This window comes from Gracilinanus agilis, chromosome 2 (genome assembly GCF_016433145.1).
Source record: "Gracilinanus agilis isolate LMUSP501 chromosome 2, AgileGrace, whole genome shotgun sequence".
Lineage (NCBI taxonomy): Eukaryota > Metazoa > Chordata > Mammalia > Didelphimorphia > Didelphidae > Gracilinanus > Gracilinanus agilis.
In genome coordinates, this window is record NC_058131.1 from 330,034,056 (window position 1) to 330,053,291 (window position 19,236).

At 35.4% G+C, this 19,236-nt stretch overlaps 1 protein-coding gene and 1 pseudogene across 1 annotated transcript in view; both read right to left on the reverse strand.

Moving 5' to 3' along the window:
- Positions 1 to 19,236, reverse strand: part of PAPPA (pappalysin 1) — a 293,056-nt gene that overhangs the window by 209,950 nt on the left and 63,870 nt on the right. The window contains exon 4 of the mRNA XM_044664273.1: positions 8,711 to 9,004. Within this exon, the coding sequence (XP_044520208.1) occupies positions 8,711 to 9,004 (294 nt within the window). The remainder of the gene's footprint in view (positions 1 to 8,710; positions 9,005 to 19,236) is intronic.
- Positions 15,634 to 17,522, reverse strand: LOC123236594 (annotated as a pseudogene).

A 19,236-nucleotide genomic window follows, 5' to 3' on the forward strand; every position in this document is an offset into this window, starting at 1 on the left:
GTCCAGGATTTTATCTATTGTGTCACCAGCTGCCTCTTAAGGATCTTAGAGGTGATAGAGCCCACTCCTTCATTTTACAGATGAAGGAAATGAGGTCCAAAGAGGTTAGGGGACTTGCACAGGACCACATAGCACTTGTCTGAGGCATGATTCAAATTCACATGGTCCTGATTCAAAGCCAAGCATGCCTCACCTGCAGAATGAGGAGATTGATTTAAATCAGTGGTTCCCAAACTTTTTTGGCCTACTGCCCCCTTTCCAGAAAAAATATTACTTAGCGCCCCCTATCACATACTATCACCGCCCCCTTACAGTTATTCAAGGCCCCCAAATGCACTTATAGCCATCGCTGCAGCACCCACCAGGGGGCGGTGGCGCCCACTTTGGGAATCACTGATTTAAATGGTCTATAACAGTGATGGGCAAACTTTTTAAAGAGGGGGCTAAAGGAAAGGAAATGCTAATCTGTCAGTCTGTTTCTAAGGCTACTCTTTCGAAGTTTCATTGTATTGTACCCTATTCATCGTAGATTAGGAAAAATCTCCCACGGCTCCATAGAACATTTCAGCCCCCCCCCCCTCCCCAATCTGGCCCATGAGCTGTAGTTTGCCCATCACTGGTCTATAGCATTTCTTCCAATTCTAGGTTTTATGTATTCCTACAAATGAAGTGGGAAACAAATTATGATTATTGCAAAAAATGAATGGTCTCAAGGAGTTACAATCTAGACTAGAGGTATGTGTGTCCTTTTTCTTTTATTTTTGTTTTTGCAGGAGGAAATGAGAATCAAAAGAAAGAAGAGGGTATAGAAAAAAAAAAGAATAGATGAAATGATAAGTGCTAAGAAAATATCTGAAGAAAGATTTTTATAAGATAATAGAATATATAGCTAAAACTGACCTTAGAATCATCTAGTCTACACACCTCACTCACTCTACAGGCAGAGAAACAAAGAGCCAAAGTAAGTCACACAGATAGCAAAGGGAAAAAGGAAGATTTGAATGCAGGGCTTCTGACTACAAATCCAGTGCTTTCTCCACTACAGTATCTTGAGGACACTCAAAAAGAGAGAAAAGAGCAAAGGTAATGGAAATGGGTTTGGGGGACAGTCTTTCAGAGTTTAAAGCTTGAAATGAACTAAGGCTTATAAAAGCCTTAAGGAAATAAGAGGATCTTTTTTTCTCTATTTAGATATGGAAGAATAACAAGGAAGGGATGGGCCTGCAGCTAGAGACAGATGGTACAATGTTAGCAATGTTAGCATATGTCAAAGAGAACATGGAATTATTCAACTCCTATTTTTCTTGATAGTTTTTTTTTTTTTAGGGGATGAATGGACAAATGAAAAAGCATTCATTAAGTGCTCACTATTGAATGAAAAAAGCATTTATTAAGTGTTCATTATGTCCTAAGCACTCTCTTAAGCACAGGGGACATAAAAAACAATTAGACTGGTTCTTCATTAAAGCAGCTTACATTCTAAAAGAAGAAGATAATACCTATAAGAGCTTACTGGCTAAGAAGGGCTATTTTGATGTAGAAAGTCACTCAAAGGAGTGTCAGTATAGCCACTGGGGGGATAGTTTGACAAACTCTTTCCAGGAACAATGACAATATTGACATGATCATGGCTCAAGAAGCTGGAAGAGGAGAAGCTTATCAGTAATCCCTGCTTCTAAATAAGAAAGTGACAGAGATGCTGAGATTACATAAAAGCCCACTAATGAGACCATTACAACCTCCATTTCCAACTGTGGAAGAAACGCACATTTTTATATAACTTTGGGAGATGAATCAACAATATGATAAAAGAAAAGTCTATATGATATGAGGGACTCTCTTTTAAATGCATAAAGATGGTAGGATAGGTGCAAGTAGCTCCTCCCTCTGCTCATTTTCTCTTGATTCTAATTCTATGGATTCAGTACAAAAGCTGCTCACAAGCAAGGCACTGGTACTAGAACCCACAACAGTGACAAGAACATAAACTAGACAAGGAGACACAGAGAAGTCCCAAAGATGATATCGTACACTTATCCAGCACTTTCTCTAGGGGAGGACAACGTTTTAATAAATACCCTTACTAACTGTCTCATTCCTGTAGAATGCATTGGGATCACAGCCTATTTTGGGTTATCTGTGCTAATTGAAAGGCTCAGTGCCAATGGATAATAAAATAATTAAAAACCCCAAATCAATTAACTTAAAATCATTCACATCAAAATTTGGAATACATTTTCTGAATTCTTTTTGGCAGGCTCTCCCTTTAAACTCCACTTTCCTCTGGTTAATAATGACTTTGAATCATGGAATCTTAGAGCTGAAATGAATCAAAGAAAATAGTCTAGAAAGAATATACAATCTTAGAACACAGAATGTTAAAACTAAAAGGGACTTTAGAGAGATTATCTACTCTAACCCTTTCATTTGGCAGATTGCAGAATGAGACAGAGTTCATTTAACTAGTTAGGTACAGAGTTGAGACTAAACCAATAGTCTCTTCTCTACCTCATACTGCCTTTCCTTTTATTCTCCTGGGGAAAAGAAAAAAACTGAAATCAGGGTAAGGCCATGTTGGTGAACCTATGGCACACATGCCAGGGAGGGCTACTCCCTTCCCCCTCTCCACCATACCTGAGGACATTTCTCACATGATTCGCCTTCTCTGCCCAGCAGCCCAATGGGAGCACTTCCTCCTTCCCCTGTCTGGGATAAGTCAGGCAGCTCACATGCAGCATGAAGGTTGAAGTTTGCCAACTTGATCTCTAAAAGGTTTGCCATCACTGGGGCAAAACAACCATGATGTTGCCCTTTCCCATATAGAAGCCAGTCTAGGAGTCAGCTGGTTGAAACAATAAAATACTGAGAATTCAAACCTGAATGACAAATTAGGTAAGTATTGGCTTACTCAGTTACCAGTATATTAGTGTACCTATTTTCCCACATTCCCTCTAGTATTTGTCATTTTCTTCTTTGCTTTTTAAGCCAATTTTATAGGTATGATATGGTACCTTGGAATTGTTTTAATTAGCATTCCTCTAATTATTAGTGAGTTAGACCATTTTTCACATGGCTACTAATAACCTGAATTTCTTCCTCTGAAGATTATTCATATTTTTAATCATTTTTTAACTTGAAAATGTCTCTTGTTCTTGTAAATTTGACTCTGTTTCCTATATATTTTAGAAATGAGAACTTTATTAGAAAAACTATAAAGATGTTGCTACAAAGTAGGTTTTCCCATTTTCCCTAGTTTTTCTTCTAAATTTAGCTGCATTGGTTTTGTTTATGCAATTAAAAAAATATATCATCAAAAAAAATTTTTATTGCTTGATGTCTACATATTCTATATCTTATTTGGTCATCAACTTTTCCCTATTCATAGATCTAACAAAGAATTCATTCCCTGCTTTACTAATTTGCTTATATCATCCTTTATGTTTAAATCATGTACTCATTGGACCCTTATCTTGGTACATAGTATGCAATATTGGTCTGTGCCTAGTTTCTGCCAGACTGTTTTCAGTTTTTATCAAATATTGAATTCCTAGCCCAACAGCTGGGAGTTTTTAATTTATCAAATACTAAGCCACTAAGTTCATTTGCTTCTATATATATAATACATTTCATTGTTTAACTTCCCCATTTTTTATGTAGTGCCAAATTTTTTGGATGATTATAGCTCTATAATATAATTTGAAATATTGCTAGGTACTGCTAGACTTGTTTCTTTACCATTTTTTTTTAATTTTCATGATATTCTTAACTTTGTTCCTACAAATGAATTTTATTTTTTTCTAGCTTGCCTATGTTTAATTTGTTAAGATTTCTTATCATTTTATTGCTATAGCTAACATTTCTAGTAAAATATTAAAAAACAATAATGATAATGGAAAATATTTGTCTCATAGAAAGAATATGGTTGGACTCTATTTTTTTAAATATTTTATATAGTTTGAAACTGTTTTTTAAATTTTGGTAGAGTTCACTTATGAATTCATCAGGTCCTGTTCCCTCCTCCTTAAGGAGATCTTTTATAGCTAATTCAATTTCTTTTTTTTTTTTAGAAAAAGTTATTTAAATATTTTATTTCCTGTTCTGTTAATCTAGGGAATTTATATTTTTTATAAATATTCCTTCATTTTATTTAGATTATAACTATTGGCTTTTAATTAGGCACAATAGCTCTTAATAATTGCTTTTATTTCTTCTTTATTATTTGTGAAGCCTTCTTTTTAAGAAATTTTTGATATTGATAATTTCATTTTCTGCTTTTTAAAAATCAACTTAGTCAATGGTTTATCTATTTCCTCTCAAGAAAAGCATCTGGTTTTATTTACTAGTTCATTAGTTTGTTGTTATTATTGTTTTACTTTGAATTTTGTTTATTTCTCCTTTGATTTTCAAGATTTCTCTTTTGGTATTTATTTCAGGAGTTTTAAATAATTGCTGTTGGTTTTGTTTTGTTTTGTTTTGTTTTGTTGTTTGGTTTGGTTTGGCCTTAAATTGCATGCCCAATTCTTTGATCTGATCTTTCTCTTTTATTGATATTAGTATTTAGAAATATAATTTCCCCCTAAGTACTACTTTGGCTACATCCCACAAATTTTGATATGTTGTCTTATTGTTGTCATTATCTTTAATGAAATTATTGATTGTTTCTATGATTTGTTCTTTGATCTACTCATTCTTAGGGGTTAGGTTTCCACTTAATTTTTAATCTATGCTTCAAAGGCCCTTTATTGAATAGAATTGTTATTGCATTATGGTAAGAAGTAGTGTGTGTATTTCATCTTTGTTTCATCTAAGGAATATGTAACAAGCACTCACTTAGGAAATATTTTTTGAATGAATGAATGAATGGACATACTAAATCTTTAAAGCTGATATTAAAGATAATAACCAGATCCTACCATTGTAGATTCCCCTGAGGATACTGCTAGCAAGAGAAATGAGAACTGAAAGGGCCTTGGAACTCAATTAAGAAAGTAACTCAGTAAAATAGGCATTTATCAACTGACTACTATCTATAAGGCACTCTGCTAAGTGCTAAAGGTGACAGAGATGAAAATGGATCAGTGTTGCCCTCAAAGAGATTACAGTCTAGACAACTATACATAAGAACTTAAAAGCTAATTCCTTTTAGTTTATGCCCCAAGATTCTATTACATGTAGATTCCTCCTGTGTAAAATTATTGCAATAGTTTAAACATTTTTAAAATAAGTTCTTGAGCAGGAAAGAGCTTTAAAAAATGAAGCACTAAGATGGGACAGTGAATAGTACATTTGCCATGAAATCAGGAAGGCCTGAGATCAAACCTTGACTCAGATACTTAATAGTTACGTGATCTTGAGCCTCAGTTTTCTCATCTGTAAATGAGGGGCTTAGACTCAATGGCTTGAGGTTTCCTTCCAGTTTTCTTTTATTTACAAATTTACCTTCTGTCTTAGAATTAATATTAAGTATTGGTGCTAAGGCAGAAGAGTGGCATGGGCTAGGCTTTGAGTGACCTTCCCAGGGTGTAAAAGGGAATTCTTGGTTGTCTTTGACTTCACATTTGTGAAAAGGGAATCCTTTGTTCTCTTTGCTTAGTTAACACTTTGGCTGACAATCTTGAACTAGGTGGAGAAGCTCACAAACCAGTTAATGAATTCACACATTACTTGATGCTTCCCATACCTTTCATTTTCTCCTCCAATTACCTTATAATCCCCAATATTCCCCTTTATCCTTCCTTTGACCCAAACTGCGTTTCTTTGGCCTACTCAGATTATTTACCTTATTTCTTGATAACACAAGCCAGAAACTTAAGAGTTCACACACTCAGAAAGGTGTGGTTCCAAAGGTGAGAACTCAGACAATTTGGAAACTGTGATTGGCCCCCATGAAAAGGAGCAGGGACAGGAAAGCACCATAAGAGCCATGGAAATCCCTGAGGAGGGAGGCTCATGAAGAAATCTGGTGATAGAGGCTAGTAGAGAGTGATCTCCAAGAAGAAAGTCACTCCAAGAAGGAGAGAGTAAACTCCCAGAAGAGAGTCACTCCAAGAAGGAGAGAGTGAACTCCAAGAAGAGAGTCACTCCAAGAAGGAGAGAGTGAACTCCAAGAAGAGAGTCACTCCAAGAAGGAAGTCAGCTTCAAGAAGAAGATCTGCTCTAAGAAGAAAGTAGGCCTCAGGAGTCACCTTCAGCTCCAGTGATTGTCATGGGTGAGTGGATAGCTGGTTTCCCTTCCTGTCTTCTGAAGATAGTTTAATTCTGATTGAAGGTTAACAAGCCCTGGCTGAGCCAAGCACTAGAACAATATTTAGTTAGATAAGCTAATGTCTTTTCTACCCTTTTTACTTTCATTCTTTCTACCTCTTTTATAAATAAAAGATGTATAATTTTCATATATTTAGCCAAACCATTAATTTTAACACTTACAAGCATCATATAGTTAGGATGTGTCTTGAGCCAGGTGTGCACCCAGGACCTCCTATTTTTAGGTGTTCTATCCACTAAGCCACTTAGTTGCCCCCTGCCAGTTTTAAATCTATGATTCTATTATCCTATACAATATAAATGGGAAATGATTTCATCTTGAGAATTATTTTTATGGCATTAAATTTTTACTAGTTTTTTGCCTACTCCAAGTATATCTTTTTTCCTCAAAAATCACTTTCTCATCCAATCTCATAGAACCTTGTAGTCTTGTGTGCTTATATTTCTCCATATATCCATATTATTACCCCAATAGATTGTTCTGCCTGAAGGTGAGGACTATGTCATATTATCTTTGTGTAACTCTTGTACATGATGAAACCTAGTACATATGGTAAGTACTTAACAAATGGCAAATATCAGATGATGAATAGATGTTAACTGGATAGATCTAGTCTCAAAAGAGAAAATGAGTTGTCCAAGGTCCCAAGAAATTGACTTTCAGCTCCTGCTTCCAGCTCTCTGCTGAGCCCATTAGATTCCATTGCTAGGGTAAGATCTGCCTTGAGTAGCTCAGCACTGAGAACCTGATCCTGTCCTGCTTTTTGAATTTAATCCAGCTGCTTTTGTCACACCATCTATCACAGAGCCTAAGGAAAACAAACATTTCAAATCCGTGGTCGCGTTAAATATGCTTTTGTGGGTGCAAGTTTGTTATCATAGCTTAGTGAATTAGTTCTGCTCTAAATGGGTCAGTGAGCTGAGGGGTTCTTTTAAAAAAACCATAGTAAATCAATCACTCTATATCTGTAAAAAAAAAAAAAAAGAGGGGGGAAAGAGGAAAAGAAAAGAAAAAAGATAAAAAGAGGGGGGGAAAGATTTATTTTATGGTGGTCTAGGAGCTAATGGCAGTTCCTAAGCTCCCAAGAAGCAGTCAAACTTCCAAGCTCATACTACATTGTTAATTCTGCCTGTACACTTTGTTATCCAAAGGAAAAGTGCTAAAGTCTAATCAAGTGAGAATTTATTCATATTTACTATATGCAAGGCATTATGAATAAAATGGAATCATGATTACCCAGTGGCTGGACAATAGAAGAATGAATCTGGACCTCATCAAGGATCTTTATTCCCTTGTAGAGATCTGCTTTTGTGTAAATATTGTGGAACTCTTTAGCATGTTTATGTATCTTCTTTATTCTAATTTGTAATGAGAGTATTATATCCCTTCAGGGCAGCGATGCTGGAGGACAAGTCTCATGCATGCCTAGGATGCTAAAAAACATGATAGCAGGCTGTTGTTCTATGGAGTTCATAGAATCTGACCAGCTGGAAAGTAACAAATGCCAGAGTTGGAAGGAACCCTAGAGAGAATTTTATCTCTTTTTATTGGATGAGGAAACTGAGTCTCAGAGATATTTGTATTTTTTTGTTTGTTTACAGAAGAGAAAAAATATGGACGAAATAAAATTTCTTTAAAAAAAAAAAACCTACCTTTTGTCTTAAAATTGATACTAGGTACTGATTCTCAGCAGAGGAGTGGTAAAGGCTAAGCAATTGAGGTTAAGTGACTGGTCCAGGGTCAAACAGCTAGAAAGTATCTGAGACTAGATTTGAACCCAGGTCTTCCCAACTCCAAGCCTGGTATTCTATCCACTGCGCTAACTTGCTGCCAGCAAATAAAGTATTTTTAGAGATTCTAGGATGTGGAGAAAAATGAAAAGGGATCTGAGATTTTAGAAAAATGAGGAAGGTGTTTTGGAATCCTCTCAAAACAGCAACATGCAAAAGGTGGCATCATTATTATTGTTAGCATTATTATCTTAATGGTGATACAAAATATTTCTACAGTGCTTTAACATTTATAAAGCAATTTCCCCACAATGATCTGTGAATTAGTTAATGAAAGTATTCATTTATCTCTATCATTCAGATGAGAAAACTTGAGACTCTGAAAGAGTAACTTACCCAAAGTCATAAAATTAAATTTTGAAACCAAAATTTATACAATACTTTCAGCTTTCTGAAGTCCTTTCTCATTCAATACTCCCTCTGATTCTCACAATTTCCCTTTTGAATCAAATATTATTATCTTGTCATTTGGTAACTGAGGAGACCATTTGATAACTGAAGGCTACATAAAGAGAAAACAACACGTTGAGACCATGAAAAGAATTTCATGAGAAGAGATCAGATTTCAAGGCTTCTGACAATCAATCCAGGCTTCTCTGTGCCCATCATGCCATATGATACTAGTGGTAAATTAATGAACACTAAAGTTAAGTACCTGCATAACTCATGAAGTTGTTGTACGGTGTGTTGAGGAAGGTTCGGAAGCCACATGTGTCATTCCCTGGTGCTGGGTCCCCACACAACTTGTGCTTGGGAGCTGGGTTGGTATCACTGCAGAGGTCTCCAGTCTCAAAGGAAGGTTCAGTCTCCATACATGGGTCACTGCAGGACTGGATTTCTGATATGCCTCGAAAGATATGATAGAGTCCTAAACTATGCCCAATCTCATGAGTCATTGTGTGGGTGTGCCCAAGGATGCCATAGAAAGATGGATTCAGTACGATGCCACCTGCAAGAGTAAAAACAGATAAATTGAGAGGTGGAGCAAGTTGTTTCTCATTAAAACTACTTATATAATTGAGAATTACAAAATCAATTAATCAATCCCAGGGCAGCTAGTTGTGTGACCCTGGGCAAGTCACTTAATCCCAATTGCCTACCACTTTTCTACTTTAGAAACAAAACCTAGTATCCATTCTAGGACAGAAGGTAAGGGTCTTTTTTTTTTTCTTTCTTAAATCAATCACTCAATAAGCATTTAGTAAACATTTATTCTGTCCTAGGCAATCTGAGAGTTTGAACTGGGAGTGATTTCAAGGAGTCATCTTTTTTCACCTCATCCTAAAGAGGAATTGCCTCCATTCAGTTAATGACAAAAGAGATATATACATTGAAGAAAACAAACAAAAACAAACTTGTTCTTCTACCCTGTGACTCCCTGATCCAGACTTAATTTATTCAGTTTCTTGTACAAGCCACTGTTCTTTTTGGTAATTTCTCCAGAGAGGAAGATAAGACTAGTCACCTGAGTGCATAACACCTAGCACAGTGCTGGCACCCAGTAAGTTTGAAGAAACACTAAAAGAAAAAAAGCCTCTCCAATAACTGCACTTCAGACATGGCGCAGAGATTCAGCTGGATTTCGCCTTCCTGTGAGGACCTTTCCACCTCTTAATCTATGATTCCATGAACTTATAGCAGAGCTGTGTCTTCACTAGGTCCCAATGAAGTGCTCAAAAAGTATTGTCTACAAAAATTTTAGAATCCTAGATTCACACAAATCATAAATGGAAAGGAATGCAGGAACATAAAATGTTAAAACATAAAAGATAGACTATTAGAGATGCAAAGGACCTTAGGGATCCTCTATTCCAACCCCTTCATTTATAGTTGAACATACTGAGGACTAGAGTGGCTCAGACTCAATGATTATTAAATTGTAGTACTCATTCATGGATGGTGAACCTCAGGATTGATCTGTATAACCACTGAATTTAGCAAGTGGGTAATGTGTGCCCTGACCCAGTGGGTCCTAGTTATTATCTCTATATCCATGCTATGTTGTCACAACTCAGATCCAACCAATTAGCCCTCCACCTTTTTTTAATGCAGTTTCTTGCCTTATAACCATCTAACCACTCAGTGCCTCCAGATAGCTTTATAAGACAAGCTGGATAGAACATGCCAACTACAATGGTAGATGGAGTTCCATGCCAGGAGCTCCTTATACCAATGAAATTGTGGCTCTTCTCTGAATTTTTTTTTTAAAAGCCCACCAAAAACAACAACAACAACAACAAAACAATACATAGATCCACCATAATTTGATCATTTACTTCCCTTCCTTATCTTTTTCAAAATTCGATTAAGAAATAATTTATTTGGTATATCTTATATAGAAGGCATAGTGTTAGATTCTAGAGATGTGAAGGAGGAAAAAAGATACCTAAGTTTCATGAAATTTATAATCTAATAATTTTATTTCTTACTCTACTTTAGCCTAAAATTATACAATCACACAGAATCATAGAATAGACTTTTTAAAAAATAAATTTTTATTGATCTCATTTTTTGTATCCTCACACTTTTCCCTAGGACCCCTCCTCCTCTACTTCCCAGACAGCCCTTTCATGTAACAAATAATATTTTATACCAAAAATAGAAAAGAAAAGAAAAAAAGAGTTAAAATAATCAGCAAAACTGAACAATACTTAAAAAAATTCAAAAACACGTGCAACAATATGGACCCTCCATCTCCACAAAGTTAGGACAGTCTTCTCATATATCTTCTTCAGAGCCCTGGCTATTTCTAGATTTGAAATATTAATATTTGATGTATATCTATATGTAGTTGTCTTCCCATTTACATTGTTGTAGTCATTGTGCATATTATTTTCTTGACTCTACTTATCATCTACATCTGAGCATATAAATAAAAATCACTGCATCAGAGCATATAAATATTTTCATAATTCTCTGTATTCATCATTCATCATTTTCTGTTATTCATCATTTCTTAACAGCATAATAATATAGAATAGACTTTTGACATTATGTGTCCTGACACCTTAATTTTACAAATGGGCAACATAATATTATCATTTGGGAACAGATAAATCATTTCTTCAAGGTTATGCAATAACTTGGAGGAAGGAAGAAAACTGGCTCCATTCTCTTCTGATAACTAGTTTAGTGATCAGAAAGATTATAGATGTAGATCTGGAAGATACTTTAGGATGGCATAGTAGAAAAGAGATGATTGTTGTAAAGTCAAATTCCTATATATATATATGCTATCTGTGTGACTTTCATTAAGTCACTTCACCATTTTGGGGGTCTCATTTTCCTCAAATGCGGAAGGTGGCAGTTGGACTGAATGACTGAATAGTCTCTTAGGTCCCTTTCCAGATATAGATCTATGATTTTCCAACCATCCTATGATGTTTGCACATGCTTTTAGACCTTTCAGTGTATTAATCAGTTATGCTGATGACTTTTCATCTTATTTTTCTTTCCTCTTCTATTTTTTTTGTCATTAAAAAACTATTTGTAACATAAGATGGCTCTCTGGAAAATGGAGGAGGAGGGTTACTAGAGAATATCAAGATTCAAGAAAATCTTGATTCAAGTTCACACTCTCATTTTACAGTTGAGGAAACTGAGGCCCACAGAAATTAAGTGACTTGCCCAGAAGCACATCATGAACAGGAAAAAGCAAGATTTGTACCCAGATCCTCTTACTCCAAAGGTACTTCAGAATTATCTAGTTCAATCACCATATTCATACTTGTAAACAGCATGGTTAAGTTTCCCCAGAGCCTGGAGGGAATGATGGAATGAAAAAGAGATCTTTGATTTAGATAGAGTCAGTCAGGGAAGACTTCATGGAGAAGGGTGGGGTGGGGCATTTCAACATGGTTTGGAAGGAGTGGAAAGGATTTGGCTTGGCTGAGAGATGAAGATCATCCATAGTAAGGTGAGAAAGCCAATAGAAAAGGAAATATTGAAGGTAGCTTTACTTAGCTCATGAGAAAAGGAGGCTCTAAAGTTAGCATTATATAACTTCACATCTAGAAGTTATCTTGATTCACTCTCAATGCCAATTTTAAGAGAGAAAAAGGTAAGATGGAGAATATTCAAAAAAAGAAAAAGCAACATAGTGAAAGGATTTAAAGTCATGTAACATAGAGATCCACTGAAGGAACTATGGATGTGATTCAGCCTGAAAAAAACTTTTATCAGGATATGATCTTCAAATTTTTGTAGGGCTGCCATGTGGATTCATAATAAATAAGGTATTGCCATTTGAGTCAGGAAGACATGAATTTATGTAATTTTGCGCAGTTATTAGCTGTGTATCTCTGGGCAAGTAATTTAACTTCTTTAGGCTTCGGCTTCATTATTTATAAAATGAGGACCCCAAAGGTACCCTTCATCTCAAGATTTGTTATCTTGTAATCCTATGAAAATTACTCTTATCTTTGTGTATGTGTGTGAGAGAGAGAGAGACAGAGACAGAGATCAAGAGAGACAGAGAGAGACAGAGAAATGGACTCCTTTCTCAGTCTATGAAGCCTGTAGACCCCTTCTCAGAATGATTTTAATTCATAAAATAAAATACATAAGATTATAAAGGAAATAATTATATTGAAAAACAATAATCTATATGTATAATTATATTACAAATAATATATAATAATTCTACATAATATCTATATCGATATGGATAATTTTTCTTTATAAAAGCCCTTATCTTCTGCCTTAGAATCAATTTTCTGTATTGGTTCCAAGGCAGAAGAGTGGTAAGGGCTAGGCAATGAGGGTTTAAGTGATTTTCCCAGGGTCACACAGCTAGGAAATGTCTGAGGTCAGATTTGAAACCAGGTCTCTGGGCCTGGCTCTCAATCCATTGAACCATCAATTGTCCTGATAATTAAATTAAATTCATAATTTAATTTTTAATTATTTTAATAATTATATTATAAATATAAATCTATGTAATATATAAATGTATTAATGTGTTTATTATTTTCATGATTAATTTAAATTCATAATTAACAATTAAAATAAATTCATGGAACCTAAGTTAATAACTCTTGTCCTACAGCTTTTTCTGTTAGTCTGTAAGTCAAAACTAACATTCTTAGGTAGGAGGAATTATAGGGAGACATTTTAGATCAACATAAGAAAACAATTCATTGACTGAGATGGCTTCCACAGTGGTCCAGGATAGGAATATATTGTCCCTTCCTAACGATGACAAAAGAACATCCTTATTCAAGGGAACATACTGTTGAACTGGTTGATTGTAGCTCATGGACAATTACTGTAGCATTAAGGTATACATTATGAACCACTTAGCTCAAAATAAAAACAGAATCAATCCCTCTAAAATGGAACATTTTTATTTCTCTATATTTTATGACTCTTGGAGAAACAGCACCTTAGTGTGGAGTGAGCCAGATCTGAAAACATATATTCAAACTTTAAAACTTAAATTCATGTCATGGAAGGTTAATATTTAGGACTGAGCAAACTTGTAAGTGACCCATCAAACTGAAGAAAAATGATGTTTCAATGAATGATGTCAGAATAAAATTTGACTGCAGTGTCCTGTTAATTTGGGGAAACAAGACTGGAACAAGATTTTAGCCAAGGAAATTTTATCACTAGCAAAATTGCTAGGATGCCAAGCTCACTAAGTTATAGTGAATCACAGATTCTATTAATTCTGCTCCACTCAATGCCTTTTCCCGTAAAGACAGAGGTGAATGTGTGAGGATAACTCTGGAAGGAATAAAAGAAACCAAGACAGGAACTCTTTGTTAGGTATTTTGTCAGACATAATATGAAACTCACTGCCTCCGGCCTTCTTTTCCAGGACCCCTTAGCTTAGTTCTAGAACAAAGAGATGGAAACAGAGCTAATATAAACCAAGGTTGCCTGGAGTTGATAGGGGCTGGTCAGGCAAGAAATGAATGTTTTCTAGACTTAAGATAATGTGCCTCTCATGGCAATTAAAAGCTACATCAGCTATAATTCTCAAGCAAGGGCTTTTAGTTCACCAGATGATTAGTATCTAGATTAGGTCTACCTGACATATTTCAATTTTTTTAAACCCTTACCTTCTATCTTGGAACTAATATTGTGTACTGTTCCAAGGCAGAAGAGTGCTAAGGGCTAGACAATGGGGGTCAATGCCCAGGGTCACACTGCAAGGAAGTGTTTGAGGCCAGATTTGAATCCAGGACTTCCCATTTCTAGGCCTGGTTCTAAATCCAATGAGCTACCTCGAAGTCTTCCATATTTCAATTTTAAAAAGTATTAAGTATGCATTGGATTTGAGGTCATGAAAAAGAATGGAATGAAATGGAAAAAAGATGAATCCACAAACTAATTGGTAGAGAGTTTTTTAAATAAGAAATTTATTTTCCTTTTCAGCACCTATAAAAAGTCAAATTGAGATTGCCTGATGAAAACTGGATACTGAAAAATCTGGTCAACAAATCGAAACAGTGAATACACATTAGAAAGTAACTTATTTATCTGTGCCCAAGCTTACTCTGTCTTAAAAATGGTATTTTGTGTTTCATTTTTTGTTCAAATTTTTAAAGCAAAGTTTGTTATTTAAATTTTTTGTTCTTTACTTTTATGAATAAAAATAAGACTATCAGTTAGTTTTTAATAAATATTCACTATAACAATAAAATAAATATGTAAATAAATTCAATGAAATAAAAATCCCCAGATGCATACCTTAATGAAATACATTTTATACATAGCTAAGCATAGCTTAGCTGAGATTGGGTAAACAAGGTTAGGAGGGCGAGTATAACAGATCTGCATAATTATGATGGCTCAGTAATAGGGGCATAATTCACAGAACTATCTCTCATGATCTGTAAATCAATTTTTAGTCACTGGTTTTTGTTTTTGTTTTTGTTTTTGTTTTTGTTCTTTGGCTCAGATAAAATGCTACCTCCTCCCTGAAGATTTTGTTGATTTTCCCACCCAGAAGATATCTCATAGACTTTAGAGTTAGAATGGGCCTTAGAGACCATCCCAACCATTTCATTCTACAAATGAAAAAATAAGACTCAGGGAGAGGCTAGGTGATTCATACACACAAAGTGAGTCAGCTAACAAACAGAAAAATCACGACGAGAAGCCAGATTTCCTGACTCAGTGCCCTGCTTCTTCCTCATCTAATCTTAGAACACTTTCTAATTCTTTTGCATGCTTATTGTAGATTAATTTGTATTAGATTTATCTGGTACATTTCTAATTATTCCTACTAGGATAAGCTCCTTGAGTTCAGGATCGTGTCTTATTTTTCCCCTTCTCACAGCAAAATATATTTCATATAATAAGTACTTAATAAATGCTATTTTTTTGGATGTTTATTTTAAGTAGATTTTATTCTCCAGGACAAGAATTGCTTTTCTACTTGCTCACAGTACTGGTAAAGTGCAATACCATTCACTTCTCTCCTTATGCACATTTATATTTATTTATATTTAAGTATTCAGAATGCCCAAATTTTCACAGTCATTACTTTTAAACTGCCACTGCCTTGGATGCAAATTTGAGTGCTTCAGATTTTGAAAAGTTGTGTGGAATGCTCTTTCTTTGGTGTGTCTAGTAATCCTCTTTAATGTTGGGTCCAGATGAAGGTCCAAATAGGACTGTTCTACTCCCTAAGAGCTCACCAAGAATACCTCTTGGCATGCCTTCTGCATTCTGGCATAGCTTTGTATTATTGATCTGGTTGCAGACTTCCAATTCATTCTGCTGATGCTTGAATTCATTCTTCTCAGCAGTCTGGTTCTTATGCGGCCAATTGATGAGTTTATTTTTTTTTAATCTTTTACATTTTTCAAGTATCTTCTGTTTATCTTCATTACCAATTCTGCCACGAGGGTTCTCATCTTGCACTGTAGACTTCATGTTGAAAGCATAAGATTCAAGTGAGTTCAAAGAAGTCACCTCATCTCTCTGCTTCTCTCTTTTTTCCTTTCAGTCTTCTAGTGCTCATTTTCCTGGACCTCTATGTCATCTTTGCTTGGGTGATCTTTGTCACTGGTGATGATGATGCTGTTTTCCTTGTCTGTACCCTTACCCACACCAGACAAATTGATGATGCTATTTGTATCAATGTCAAATGTTATTTCAATCTGAAAAACACCACTGGTGCCCTGAGAGATTCTGGGGAGCTCAAACTTGCCACTTAGTTTATCTTTTGTTATTGCTGTCATCTTCATAAACCTGAATAACCACATGAATCTAGTTGTCTGAGTAGATGATAAAGATCTCTTTCTGCTTGGTAAAGAGGGTGGTATTGTGTCTTATTGGAACTATTCTAATTCCATCATGAGTTTCAATATCAAGGGAAAGAAGAGTGATATCCAATATCAGCAAACCGTGAATATTCTCAGATTTCTCTCTAGAAAAGATGGCAGCCTGGGCAACAGTACCATAGTCAACCTCATCAGGATTGATACTCTTGTTGAGCTCCTTCCCATTGAAGAAGTCCTATAATAATTTCTAGACCTTGGAGATATTAATGCAACCATCCACCAAATGATTACACAAATCTGTGACTTATCTAGTTTGGCCACAGGACCACAGGAGAAGTCATCATTCACATCTTCAAAATGAGCATGAATGAAAAAGGTGTAGAAATGGATACCATGATAGAAGAAGTCAATCTCAATACTGGCCTCAGCATTAGAAGAGAGGGTACACTTGGCACATTCACAAGCAACACACAAAGATAGATCTCTTCTTCTCGCTGATATCTTTTTGTTTTTGTCTGAATTCAAAAATGAAATGATTAGCCATGTGGTTATCAAAGTCCTCTAAACTCAAATGGATATCCTCAGCTATGGACTTGACCTCAAAGATGGGAATCTTTCCTTCAAAGGTAAGAATGAAGACTTTGAAAGTGCCCTCCCCAAGTTAAAAGATAAGCACTTTTCTCTCAATATCTACCTCTTTTTTTGTCCAAGTCATGAGCAATTATAGCAGAGCAGACTCACTGAAAATCAGGAGAACTTCAAGACTTGTTTCAGGAGCTAAAACCTGATCTGACATTGAGAATCATTGAAATAGTCTGGTACTGTGAAAGGAGCATTTGTAACCATTTCCCCAAGGTAAGCTTCAGCAATTTGAAGATATTTCTGGATAGAAGCTTTTAGTCTCCTCTTTGTACTCTACTTGGACCTTACACCTGCCTGCGTCATTCACCATTGTGAAAAACCAATGTTTCGTGTCTGATTGTACAACCGCATCATCAAATCTATGTCCAGTCAGATATTTGGCATCAAAGATTGTCTTGGCAGGGTTCATTGTAACTTGATTCTTTGCAATATTACAGATCAAACATTCTGTGTCAGTGAAAGAGATGAAGATTGGGTGGCTCTGTTTCCTTGGTCATTAGCCATGATCTCCACTTTTCCTCATTGGGAGAATCTGATGCAGTTATGAGTGATGCCAAGATCAATGCCAACTATGGATTCCTTCACCATGTTTGCTAGAGTACTGGGGTCATTTTTAACTGATGAGGAGTAAGAAAGGTTGCTGATGAGCTGAGTAATACCTGAATAAATGCTCATTTGATGAATTTACAAATATTTAAATTATACCATTGAGTTTATACTTCTTTTTAGATTCCTTCTCTTTTCCCCTTTCCCCATCTTTACTGTCCTGATGGATAGATTAGGAGTTGTCAAGGCTTTAATAATCTCTTTGGAAAAAGAAAGAGGAGCTAAGTGTATACATATTATGCTCCATATTTTTATATTGTACAGTACCATAGATGAGAGACTAGCTTTAATCAGCTGACAATCTTAAAAAAAATAGGTTTGTTTTCTTACAAAGGTACATTTCTGAATTTTAGCTTCAGGCATCTTGTCACTGGACTGAGACTTAAAGTGTAGTAAGAAATTATTATTATTATTATTATTATTGGTAAAAATATTGTTGCTAAGAAATGGCAGTGATTTTTAATTTTTTGCTCATCGAATTGAATAATGGGTTAGAAAAGAAGGGAGAATCATTGTTTAGTGAGAGTATGAGATGACAGATGAATGACCTTAGTGGTTTGATGGCATCCAAAAAATATTAAGAGAATGAGCATGAGAGAATCCCCAATGGAGAATTCATGGAAAGACAAGGACAAAATTCACATAAGATAAGAAGTTCTTAAGGGGTTGTGACCTATAGAAGAAGAGAGGCTACCCAAGCCAGGACATCAGAGCACTTTGGAGATTTGCCTAAATTCCCATTTTTTAAAAAAAATTGTATACATTATAAATTATGACATCTAATAATAGCTAACATCAACAGAGAGCTTTAATGCTTACAAAGAGCTTTACAAATAGTATCTCATTTGATGCTCATAATAACACTGGAAGAAGGGGCTATTATTGTCTTTAATAAAGATGAGAAAACTGGAGTAGATAGATAGAGGTTAAGTGACTTGCTCAGGTTCACACAACTACAAAATATCTGAAATTGGTTTTGACCTCAGGTCTTCCTCACTTAAGATCGATTGGTCTACTATGCCACTTGGACTACTGAACACAGAAGGAACCATAAAGATCATTTAGTCCAACCCACTTATTTATAGAATTATAAACTGAGTTCCAGAGAGTTTATGTCACTTGCCCATGATCATCTAACAAGTAAGTATTAGGCAAGGATATATTGGAACCAGTTTGTATTGGCTCATGAGGGCTGATAATTAAATTTTTAATGTAAGCATTTGCATCTTAGAAATGGGCAAATGGTACAAACCAGAATTTGATTTATTGTTTTGTTGCTGTTTTCTATATTTAATAAAGTTATGGAGAAAGAGTGTATTATGGCCACATTTTTTTTTCTTCCCTCAGAAAGCAGGATCTTCAATTTTTACTGGCTCAAACCTGGTGTCAGGTCTTCAGGCTCCTAGCCCACTGATATTTCTTCTATATCTCTTATTTTGTCTTTTCTTAATGAATTAGGTTAATCACAGGTTGCATGTCATAAATTATAGAGTCAGAAGGAACTTTAAGGATAATCTTGTCCAATCTCCACCATAGACTCTCAAATATCTAATTCCTACTGTGAACTAACAATGCCCATTGCTGAAAGTTTCTCATAACCAGTGGAGCAGTCAAGTTAATTGGGTCACTCAGAAATTGAACTCATGACCCTAGGTGCTCATGGAAATTGGGTTCTCTGCTGGAAGCAAGAACTACT